Source organism: Schistocerca nitens, chromosome 8, assembly GCF_023898315.1.
Source record: "Schistocerca nitens isolate TAMUIC-IGC-003100 chromosome 8, iqSchNite1.1, whole genome shotgun sequence".
Classification (NCBI taxonomy): domain Eukaryota; kingdom Metazoa; phylum Arthropoda; class Insecta; order Orthoptera; family Acrididae; genus Schistocerca; species Schistocerca nitens.
In genome coordinates this window covers 14,634,316-14,646,587 of record NC_064621.1, presented here as the reverse complement: position 1 = coordinate 14,646,587, position 12,272 = coordinate 14,634,316, and the positions used below count along the sequence as shown (strand labels likewise).

The window sequence follows — 12,272 nt, the reverse complement described above, 5'->3', positions numbered from 1 at the left end:
CCTGATGGGGAAGGATAAACCTGTGACAGGACTGCAGGACTGGAGTAGGAAGTGCTGTGTGGGTGGATTGGGCAAGTTTTGCACCTGGGTCTTCCACAGGGATAATGATCCTTGTGGTAAGGGGTGGGGATTGGGAGAGGCATGGGATGGACTATATTGCTGTGGAGGTTGGGGGGGGTGACAGAACACCTCTTTACGAAGGGAAGTGTCTCAGGTAGTATGTCCTTGATTTCAGGGCATGATGTTAGGTAATCAAACTTCTAGTGAAGCATGTGATTCAGTTTTTCCAGTCTGGGCTGGTACTGGGTGACAAAGGGACTCTCTTTTGTGGCTGGATTTTGGGGGTAGTGGGTGGTGGGAGGATTGGGGCTGTAAGGGTAAATGGCACAGGAGATCTGTTGCAGACTAGGTGCGGGGGATAGTGCCTGCCTGTGAAGGCCTCAGTGAGACCCTCAGCATACTGAGCAAGGGAGTTTTGTCACTGCAGATGCGCCATTCCCAGGGAGCCAGGCTACATGGGAGGGTTTTTTTGGGGTGAAATGGATGATACTTGCCAAAATGTAGCTACTGTTGGTGGTTGGTGGATTTAATGTGGACAGAGATGCAGACGGAGCCATCAGGGAGGAGATGGTCAGCATCTAGGAAGGTGTCACGCAGGGTTGAGGAAGACCATGTGTAGCAGATGGGAGAGAAGGTGTTGAGGTTGTGAAGGAACAAAGATAGGGTGTCTTGTCCCTGAGTCCATATCATGAAGATATCATTACTGAACCTGAACCAGACTAGTTGTTTGGTGTTTTTGGAGGCTAGGACAATCTACTCTAGATGGCCCATGAAAAGGTTGGCCTTGGAGGGTGCCCATGGCTGTGCCGTGTAATTGTTGAGATACCTTCCCTTTAAATGAGAAATTAGTTGTGGGCTAGGTTAAAGTTAGTAAGATGTATGAGAAAAGAGGTAGTGGGTTTGAAGTCTGAAGGATGTTGGGAAAGGCAGTGTTTTGTAGTGGTAAGACCATGGGAATGAGGGATGTTGGTGTATAGGGATGTGGCATCACCAGTGACGAGTAAGGATCCAGGAGGAAAAGAGTGAGGATGGTGGAAATGGATTCAGGGGAAATGTTCTGGTAAGGATATAGGGCTTTAAGCAGGGATTGGAGTTAGTGTTGGTCTTCTGGAATGAGATCAGTCTGGTAAAGTTTGTCTGCAGGTAGGAAGATTATGTTGTGATATGTTTAGAGGTTGTATATGGCTGTTCTTCCTTCTACTGAAAGGTTGGTGTTTTGAGGAAGGATGGTAGGCTACATTGGAGGTAAGGAATTCCTGGAAGGTGGCCAGTGGGTGGTTAGGTGGGAGGAGGAGAGGATCATGGTTGGATGGTGGTATGAACTGGAAGAGGCAGGGTTCAGTGTTGGAATTGGGTGGTTTTGGTTTGGGGGATTGGCAGCAAAGAAGTGCTTTCATTGCAGGGATCAGAAGAAGGAGAGTTGGTCTTTGACACAGACAGGCACTATCCCTATGACATAATCTGCAGATAGATATTGCGTGCCATTTTCTTTCACAACCCCAATCCTCCCACGACTCCCAAAACTCAATCACAAAGGAGTGTCCTCTTTGTCACCCAGTACCACCCCTGACTGGAACAGCTGAACCACATAATTTGTTAGGGGTTTCATTATCTATCATCTTGCCCTGAAATGAGGGACATCTTACCAGAGATACTTCCCACCCTTCCTAAAGTGGTGTTCCATCACCCACCTAACCTCCACAACATCCTAGTCCATCCCTATGCCTCTCCCAATTGCCACCCCTTGCCACAATGATCATATCCCTGTGGAAGACCCAGATGCAAAACCTGCCCAATCTACCACCCAGCACTTGCTATTCCAGCCGTGTTACAGGTTTACCCTAGCCCATCAGGGACTGCACCACATGTGAAAGCAGCCATGTCATTTACCAGCTCTTCTGCAATCGTTACACAGCTTTTTATATTGGTATGACTACCAACTAGCTATCCACCAGAATGTATGGCCAGTGCCAAACTGTGGCAAAGAGCAAAGTAGACCACCCTCTGGCATAATGTGCAGCTGAATATAACACACTTGATTTCAATGGTTGCTTCACTACCAGAGCCATATGGACCCTTCCCTCTGCCACCATCTCTTATGAACTGCGAAGATGGGAGTTATCCTTACAACACATTTCTGCCCTCCTTAATTATCCTGGCCTCAACATACAGTAACATACTGTCCCCACACCCTCCACCCAACAATTTCCACCCCCTGTGTCCTATCATCCCCTCCCCATTCTCATCTCCCACCCTGTTAATTTGCAGCTCTCTGTCAATGCATCCACCCATCTTTCACCACTCCTCTCCTTTATTGCTCCTTTTTCCTCCACCTCCATGCTCCACAACCTCCTGATGTTGCGCCTTTCGGCAGTCTAGTCCTTGAACACTCCAGCAGATCACATTCATCTCTCTCCCCACCTGTACACCACTATCCCTTCCTGTACCCCTTCCCCATCCCCTCCAGATTGCAGCTCACATCCCACATGATGTTGCATTACGGCCCGAGATGCCTGAGTTGGTGGTTGTGCGTGTGTGAGATGTGCTTGTGTGTGTATATTTGTGTGTGTGTGTGTGTGTGTGTGTGTTTACTGATGATGGCTCTGGCTGAAAGCTACATACGAGTGTCTTTTAATCATGCCTGTCTGCAACTCAATGTGTCTACTTTATGGTAAGTAGCAATCTATCTTTTACTACATTGTTGATTATTTGGCAGAGTTGGGGGTGCAGTGTTATGACATCTTGCTTTCAGTATTTTTGTTAGAATTTTGTCCCAGCCCTCAGATCTAAGATTTTTTCTTGTGGAATTTATAAACCTAGCCACTTCTTGGCAGATTACACAAGTAAATTTAAATTCTTCAGATATGTGTTGCATTTACTGCAGTTCATGTGAGGTGGAGCAAAGTTACCCATTTTATTTGAAATTGTAAAGTACCTGCTCAATTCTTCCCAAATCTGTCTGGAGTTTGTAACAGTATCCCCAACAGTTTCTAATTTAGGGTTAAAATGAGTAATTTTTCAACACATATTTCAGTCTTGACTATCTGCCAAACAGCTTTTGATTTGCCTGTGGCATTTAGATGAATTTACTGTTTGCCATTTGTTTTGCCTGTCCAACAACTCTGTCAGATATTTATTTGTATTTGTTTACATAAATGTGAACTTTACATTGTCATTTTTTTTATTTTTGCTTTTTTGTGCAATTTTCTCTTTTTAATGTTAGAGATCTTGAAACCTTCAGCTATCCGTTGGTGTGTTTCCATATATTTGTCGCACACTATTGTGAAAGGGAAACACTCATGAATACTGAGACAAAAGCTTTGTAGTTAGTGCTTAGTGAACACTGGTTGCTGAATGACCAAGAAGTTTCATACACAATTTTAGGGGAAAAATAGCTTGCCACTCTCCATAAAGATGACCGATTGAGTTGCAGACTGGCACAATGAAAAGACTGTTACATGTTATAGCTTTTGGCTAAATCCTTCTTCAGCATAGAAAAAAAACACACACACACAGTCACACAAGCAAGCACACCTCATGCACATGTGACTGCTACAATCGGCAGCTCCAACTGGAATGTAACTGTCGTGTGAATAGCCTTTTGGAGTGGGGACGGGGAATGGGGAGGGAAAGCAGTGTATGGATGGGGTGGGGGAGGGGAGAAGTGTGTTCTCTGATGATGGGTGCTGGGGCTAGATGGTGGCCTGGCAAGACTGTTGTGCAGAGTCAGGCGATGTGCTGGGGAAGGGGGGAAGGAGCAATGGAAAAGGAGAGGAGCAGGGAAGGGGAGATGATAGGTGGGTGCATTGGCAGAGGGCAGCACACAATGAGGGTGAGGGGATGTGAGATTGGAGGAGGTGATAAGAGGGGGATGGAAACTGTTATATGGAAGGTGTTGGGACAGTAAGTTACGGGAGGTTGAGGCCAGAATAATTTCAAGAGCAGAGAATGTATTGTAAGGATAACTCCCATCTGCACAATACAGAAAAGCTAGTGGTGGATGGGAGGATCCCGATGGCCCAAGTTATGAAGCAGCCAGTGAAATCAAGCATGATATGTTTCACTACATGTTGTACCATAGGGTGATCTACTTTGCTCGTGGCAGTAGTTTGATGGTGGCCGTTCGTTGTGGTGGACAGCTGGTTGGTAGTCATACCAATATAAAAAGCTGTGAAATGGTTACAGCAGAGTTGGTAATGACAGGGCTACTTTCACAGGTTGCCCATCCTTTGACGTGATGATGTAAGCTTGTGACAGGATGGGAGCAGAAGTGCTGGATGGGTCTTGTACTTGGGTCTTCCACAGAATATGATTGCTGTGGCAAAGGGTTGGAATTGGAAATGTCATAGGGATGGACTAGGAAGTTAGAATTACATATTAATACCTTCAGCTGCTGACGGGCTTAGTTATATATCAATGGGGACATGTGAAAATATGTGCCCTGACCGGGACTCGAACATGGGCTCTCCTTCTTACATGGCAGACACTCTATCCATCTGAGCCACTGAGGGTACAGAGGAACACTATCTCCCACACACCTCCCACAAGACCCACATTCTCACCTTATATGTCCACACACTACATTCGTAGTGTCCCTACCTAACACACTCATTACTCGTGGAATCATTCTTACCAAGTCCTGTAAGAGTTCAGGTAATACGTGTGCATCTGCAGAGAAGAGGAAGGTCATGGCTGGTATTGCCAGAACTATATACTTATATGGATATGGTGTCTGTTCTTTCAGACATGTCCGAAAGAACACACACTATATCCATACAATGACTAGGAAGTTGTCGAGTTTGGGTGAATGGTGGAACACTACTTTAGGTGGGGTGAAAAGGCCCTTAGGTGGGATTCCCCTCATTTAGGGCATGATAATAGATAATGAAAGTCCTGGTGAAGGTTGTAGTTCAGTTGTTCCAATTTGGGTTGGTACTGGTCAATGAAGAGTGCACTCATTAGCAACTGGCTCTTGGCATCGTGGGGGGATGTGTGGGGAAATGGCACAATAAATCTGACTGCAGGCTAGGTCTGGGGGAGAGTGCCTGTATATGAAGGCCTTGGTCAGACTTCCACTGTACTGGGAAGGGGGTTCCTGTCACTGCAGATAGTCAGTGCACAGGTGGCCAGATTGTATGGGAGGGATGGCAGCTGTCGAAATCGAGGTATTGTTGATAGTTTGGACAGAGGTGTGGATGGAGCCATCAGACAGGAGGAGGTCAACGTCCAGGAAGGAGGTGCACTGAGTTGAGGAGGACCAGGTGAAGCAGATGGGAGAGAATGTGTTGAAGGTGTGAAGGAATGAGGTTAGGGTAACCTTGTCCTTTTTCCCCCACACACTACATCCCGATGCTGTGTGTGGCAGTCTTGCCAGGCTGCCACCGAGCTTTTGCATGCCCCTCTAGACAGCACTATTCTCTCCCCTGACCAAAACCCAGCTACCCCCTTCCTTTTCCACCCCACTGCAGGTTGCTGTTCATATGACAGTCACATTCCGGTTGGAGCTGCCAGTGGTAGCAGTCATGTGTGCGTGAGGTGTGCTTGCTTGCATGGTGTTTTCTTTGCTGTAGAAGGTAAGGCCAAAAGCTATAATGTGTAACAGTATTTTTGTTGTTCCTGTCTGCAACTCAACAGGTCACCTTTATTGTGAGTAGCAATATACCCATTTCTTAATAATATTGATATCTGGAGTTTCCATTGCGAGAAGTTTCAATCATTTTCAGTACAAATCTACTTACATTTTGTTGACTGAATTTCATGTCTCTTATCACTATATAGGTTTAATATAAATTTGGCAGTTTGATATAAGGCCATTTGTAGGTAACAAGTCATTCACAGAAATGGAAACTCTATCATCAATGAAGTGAAAACAAATAATACCTTTTTATAAAACTTTTCTTCCAGAAACCTTTTCAGAAAAGTTTTAAATTCATTTATAAATGCATATGTGATTGAATAACTGGGAATGTGTTGTATACAAATACTTAGTATTTATATTGCAAAAGTTCTATGCAGCAGCTTTCAAGTTATAGTTCCTCATACAAGTAATTAAATTTTGTCAAAGTTCAAAGCTTAGTAACTGTTCTACTAGAATCTATGGTCCTCCAAGCTAATTTTTTCTACAACAGCTCCCTGCAGAACTGTATCCTGTAAATGAATTTAACAAGTCAGTATTGCCACTTTTAAGCCAGTGTTCTTTTTAAGCATACAACTTTTACAGAATTTGTGTTCTCCAGAAATACTTCAGTACATATAGCTTGTTTGTCATTTCTACTGATGGGCCACTTATGTTTAGGTGCTTTATGAAGATATTTTGTGTACTAAATCAAGCAGAGAATCATTAAATTGGACAACATTTCCGATAACTGTGTGGGTCCTCATTTCTACATTGCGTTCCTGCTTCGTTTTGTTACTTTTAGGCAGATTTCTTGGGAATTTGTTCATCTCATTAGTTCCCCTCTGGAGGAGCACCTAACACAGTAACAGATGTATTTCTGCTTTAGCTAACAAGATATATCAGCTTGAGAACCCTGCTTGTAGAGATAGCACTCATTTTACTCATATACTGAGATGCATAACATGCCATGTGAAACAGTTAGCTTGATAATTGCTAATGTCTAATAACTTAACATATACAAATTTTGCACATCCACATTTCAATTTCAAATTACTTAGTCCAACTTGTTTATTATTTCTTGTTGCTGATGATTAAATGGCTACAATAGAAATGTGGAGGTACTGAAGTGCATTAAGGATAATTGAAATTTAAGGTCAAATTTAACTATAAGTAGAGTTTTGTTGACAGGAGACATCCTGAAGCATCAAGGTATAGTCAATTTGGTAATGAAGAGAAGTGTGTAGTGTAAATATTATAGAAATAGACCAAGGCTTGGCTACAGTAAACTGATTCAGGTGCATGTAGGTGGCAGTAGTTACGCAGAGAGAAAGAGGCTTGCACAGAAGAGTGTAGAGAGCTGTTTCAAACTTGTCTACAGGCTGAAAACCACAGTAATGACAAGTTTTTATGGACAACAAATCTCATACCATGTAACTTCAATCTAACAAGATATGTAGGTCATAGCTCTAATAGTGCAGAAGTTAAATTATTAATAACCCTTCACAAATGTTCTGTGTTTCACTCAGGGCATGTGTGATTATTCTCCAAAAGAGTTTCTCACCAAAAAAGCATTGTACTCAGTGTGAAAGATCAGCAGTTGTTTAACCTGGCAAATTCAGATGATTTAAAAGTCATATGAAAATCTGTAACCCAACACAATACAATACAGTATTTTGTTGTATTATTTGCAGTATGTGTATTTCATTTGTCTACTGAAATTAGTGAGTATTGTGATGGTAATGACGACCTCACATGTTAAAGCAAACTAGACGATTTTGCTCCCATATTCATAATTTGTTTTGGATAATTAAGACAATATTAGATTAGATGTATTATAAGTACTTTTCGTTCCATGGAGATTCTCAAGGATGTACAACAGATCATAAAAACAGAAAACATAATACAGATTTACAATAAATATTATATACTAATGTACTTAAAAAGATGCTATGTGAAATGGTCCTCACGAATGTGGACTAAATTTTAAAAAAATTGGAAAAATATATTAATTTTAAAAGGTAACAACAAATTTGTCATAAAACATGTAAATTTATATAATACACTGAGGTACAGCTGATAATTCTTTGGCTATTACAGTTACATACACGTCATCAAACAGAAAAATCAATGCTTATTTACATTAGCCACAGCACAGCACTGAAGATGTGTAAAAGTCAGTTTTTATATAATACATTGTTTGGTATTATTAATAATATACACACATCATAGGAGAAGAACATACCCACCAAAAAAAACCTTTTGGCTTCTCTTAAATTGAACTTTATTACTAGCTAAACATTTTATGGTAGTGAAGAAGTTATTGGAACTATGCATTCCTGAATGATGGACACATTTCTGGAGCAAACTGTGAGGCTTTAAACATTTACATAGATTATTCGTATTTCTAGTATTAATTCTGTGAACTGACATGATGGTTTGAATAATTATTTATGAAAAATTTCATTGAGAAAGAAACATATTGGAATGAAGTAGCTAGAATCCCCAATTCCTTGAACTGGCTTCCTCAGGACATTCTAGAGTTGACACAACAAATAATTCATATTACATGTTTTTGGACTCTGAAAACCTTACTTTGGCATGATGAGTAGCTCCAAAAAATAATTCCATAAGACATTATGAAATGAATGTAAATGAAGTATGCTGATTCTTTTATTATTATAGCATCTACAGTGTGACAATTATTGAACTATATAAAAAAAGGTAAATGAATTACAAACTATGGCATGCACACACTTTATCCAACTTGTAAACATCACTACAGATATTCAGATTTAGGTTATGACATGTTCAATATGCCTTCCATCATTGGCAATGATGTGGTGCAGACGAGTAGCAAAATTCTGCATGGCCCACTGAAGTGCTGGAACGTCAGTGCTATCGATGACCTGCTGAATGGCTGTTTTCAGCTCAGCTATGCTTTTGTGGTTATTGCTGTACACCTTGCCTGTAATATAGTCTCACAAAAAGGAATTGCATGTGTTGAGATCCAGAGAATATGGTGGCCAATGAGGCCCATGCCTCTGTGTATGCCAGGATGTCAAACCCTCTCCTTCTTCGATGGGGTCGAGCTCTGTCTTTCATGAACCACATCCTGTTGAAATCAAGGTCAGTCTGATAATGGGAATGAAATCATCATCCAAAACCTTCATCTAACATTCAGTAGTCACCATGCCATCAAGCAATATTGCACTGATTATTCCACGACTGGACATTGCACACCACACAGTCACGAGTTGAGGATGAACAGACTTCTTGATCACAAAATGCGGATTCTCAGTCCCTCAAATGCACAAATTTTACTTATTAACAAACCCATCCAAAGGAAAGTGGGGTTCATCTCTAAACCAACCCATGCACATGCATACTAGTTCCCATCATGCCCCGCGACCAGCCACACAGTTTGAACATCCTAATGCAAACTGTTCAGAAGTTACGATGATTTTATTTCATGCAGCTCAAGAATTATCACAATATATGTCTGACAAACAAGTTTTGTTTTTCAAATTTTAGACACAAAGTATTGGCTAGAAAACATTTTTTAATGTCCACAACAATTTCATAAAATGGTCTTTCCCAAAATTTGTTTTATTTGCTCGCAATATTTGTATCATCTGCAACCTAAATAAATTTTACATTTGGTAATGATACTGGTGAAAGGTTACTGAGATATACAAGATAAAATAAGGATTGTAAGATGGAACCTTGTGGAATAACTGATATAATTTGGTTCCAGTTAGATGATGCCCGATAGGTGAATATTGGACTTCTTTGTATCAAAGAGAAGTAATTTGAACCATTTTGGAGCATTTACTGTTACAACAAGGTACTCTAATTTACTTCTAAGGTGTTGTGATTTACACAGTCAGATGCCTTTGACAAATCATGAAGAAGAACCTTCCTTAAATCACAAAATGTTTCTCACAAGATTGCATATTATAGTTAAATCTGAACTTGATTTATTTAATGTAAATGCATTTTCTTTAACATAACAGGTCCGAACACTTTCTGGAGAAATGGATGTGTGGTACAACCTCGAGAAGCGCACTGACAAGTCTGCTGTGTCCGGTGCGATTCGCTTACATATAAGTGTTGAAATTAAGGGTGAAGAAAAGGTAAGCTATTTTACATAATTCAGTTATTCTTGAAGAATATTCCAACAATTCCATGCTGTTTGTTGTACAAGTTGTAGCACTGAAATTTGTTTAATAAAAACCCATTCAAGAATGTTGCAGTAGCAATTTTATATTTATCAAATGTATTATTTTTTATCATTACTTGTGAAGGTACTTACCATGATCCAAGAAATAAATATTAGCGAGTGGAAACAGATATTAATCTTTCTTACTGTCAAGCATCTACTGTTTGACAGTGGCTCATGATGAATATGAAAATCAGTTTTAAATTTCCATCTGTGGTCAGACGAGGATCACTTTCATACATTCATTCACCTTATAATTCAAATGCTGTTCATGGGACTATCATTTCTTCTTTTATCCCAAGACATGGCTTGTGAGTCACTGATTTGAAAAATATGAATAGTTGTGGGCACCAGAATTTTATGCAGGTTACTGTTAAATACTCATTTTGAACCACAAGTGATTGTAGTTTTGTGGTCACTAAATAGAAAAAGCAATGCAAGGCTCTTTGAAGCCACCAATGGATTTGATTTTTGTATTTATTTATTTAACATTTACACTTGATAGGAACATACTTTTCCAATTTGCCTGATATAGTTATTTTGCTCATAGTTGCACTGCTGTATTACCTGCAATGTTTCCTAGCTTGCTTGGAAACTGTTACATTCTACTAGAGAATAATGAAAAAATACATTTAAAATAACATCTTGACATATATATAAAAAACAATTTTGACTGAAGATGTGGAGCAGTAGAAAACACTGAACATGTGTTCAGGAGAACAATGATTTGACTCCTTGTCTGTCCGTGCAAGTATAGGTTTTCCCTGATTTTCCTGACTCACTTACAGCAAATAACATGGTTTTTCCTTTGAAAATGGTATTCCTTATTTCACTTTCTTCCCCAATCCGAGTTTTTGCTCAATCTCCAGCGATCTCATCATTAACATGATATCAAATCCAAATTTTCTTCCTGTTTCAAATTTAGTTTTCTTGATTCTGAAGCTTTATTAAAGTATGTAGTGTTTTGAGAATTTCCGCGTAAATTCTAGAACCACTCAGTCTTCGACCGTCTCAAACACACGATATTTTAAACATAAGTGTGAGGGAGCCTATCTACTGTGCGTTGCATGTGTGCAGGTCCGAAGTGTGTAGTAAGAAGACTGTAGACACAGCGGTCGAATGGCACCGACAAGTGTTTGGAAAAAAAGGAAAACAGTTGAAATATTGTTAAATGGATGCTCATCTTGGACTTGGAAATGATAAGATGTGTATTCATATTCAGGATGAGAATGGACCTGGTTTTTTGAGCCAACTTTCTCTTGTGTGTAAGTGAACTTTGTTTCTAACCTTTGGATATGCAAAGAGACTTACTTGACAGTGTTTGTTTATTTGGAGAATGAGATTTGTAAAAGTTTTGATGTTTGAATATACTTCTTTAAGTGAAGCAAAAGAAAACTTTTTAAAAGTAGAAAGAGTCTTGAGAAATTCCTGTTCCTAGCAAATATACTTTGGAGAAGAAGAGAAAAGGAGGTTGCAGCAGCAAGCTAACCAGCAAGGAAAGTTTGCGGACAATCTCAAGTAAGTTGCATCGTTAAAGAAGTGGGAATTTACACACATACTTCATCACTTTAAGTCATCCAAAGCATTAGAACTTGGCAACCTGTGTGAAAGGACAGAAGAAAACAGGAATTTTGAGACGAGATAAGAATATGTTATGTATTGCCATAGCACCCAAGTATAACAAGATGAGGGAACCATTACAAGACTCAGGATTAAGCCCAGCAATCAAACGAAAAAAAAAGAAAAAAAAGTGAATGCAACAAAGGAAAAGACATAATAAAGTCATAACGTTAAAAGAATGGAGAGAAGATCTCAATGTATTAGTCTAAGAAGAGATACGTTGTGAACAATTTGACTAAGAAGATCTGGTGTGGGAGTATACAGCGCTCACACGTATCGTGAGGACGCAGATGGGGAAACCAGCCTACATTCGACACCGCCAGCACCAGCTTCTGTTCACCAGTGCTGACCTGCCACCACATCCACCCACCTACACAGCGAGAATTCTATGCCGGGTGAGTATGAAATAAAAAATTTATTATTCTAGTAAGAAGTGTTACAAATACTGTGGGGTGAATGTTTTTTGTGTAATTGGTATAATCGAAATTAGTGTTAAATGCTCACAACAGCGAAAGTCTATAGAAGCATGGACAGTATACAATAAGTTGGAGAGACATCAGAACTAGCCATGGCTATGAGAATTACTGAAGAAGGGCCTGACTTGTCTGAGTTAGTAAATCTAATCAAAGCTCAGAATGTTAAGTTAGACTGAGTAAATGCTCAATTAAATGAAGCTTTAAATGCTTAGAGTCTGCAGTTAAATGCTAAATTAGAAGCTCAAAGTACAACTTTAAATGCTAAACTGGATGTTCAGAA

At 40.0% G+C, this 12,272-nt stretch overlaps 1 protein-coding gene across 1 annotated transcript in view; it reads left to right on the top strand.

Moving 5' to 3' along the window:
• Window positions 1-12,272, top strand: part of LOC126198608 (protein unc-13 homolog B) — a 450,615-nt gene that overhangs the window by 164,032 nt on the left and 274,311 nt on the right. The window contains exon 7 of the mRNA XM_049935061.1: window positions 9,691-9,810. Within this exon, the coding sequence (XP_049791018.1) occupies window positions 9,691-9,810 (120 nt within the window). The remainder of the gene's footprint in view (window positions 1-9,690; window positions 9,811-12,272) is intronic.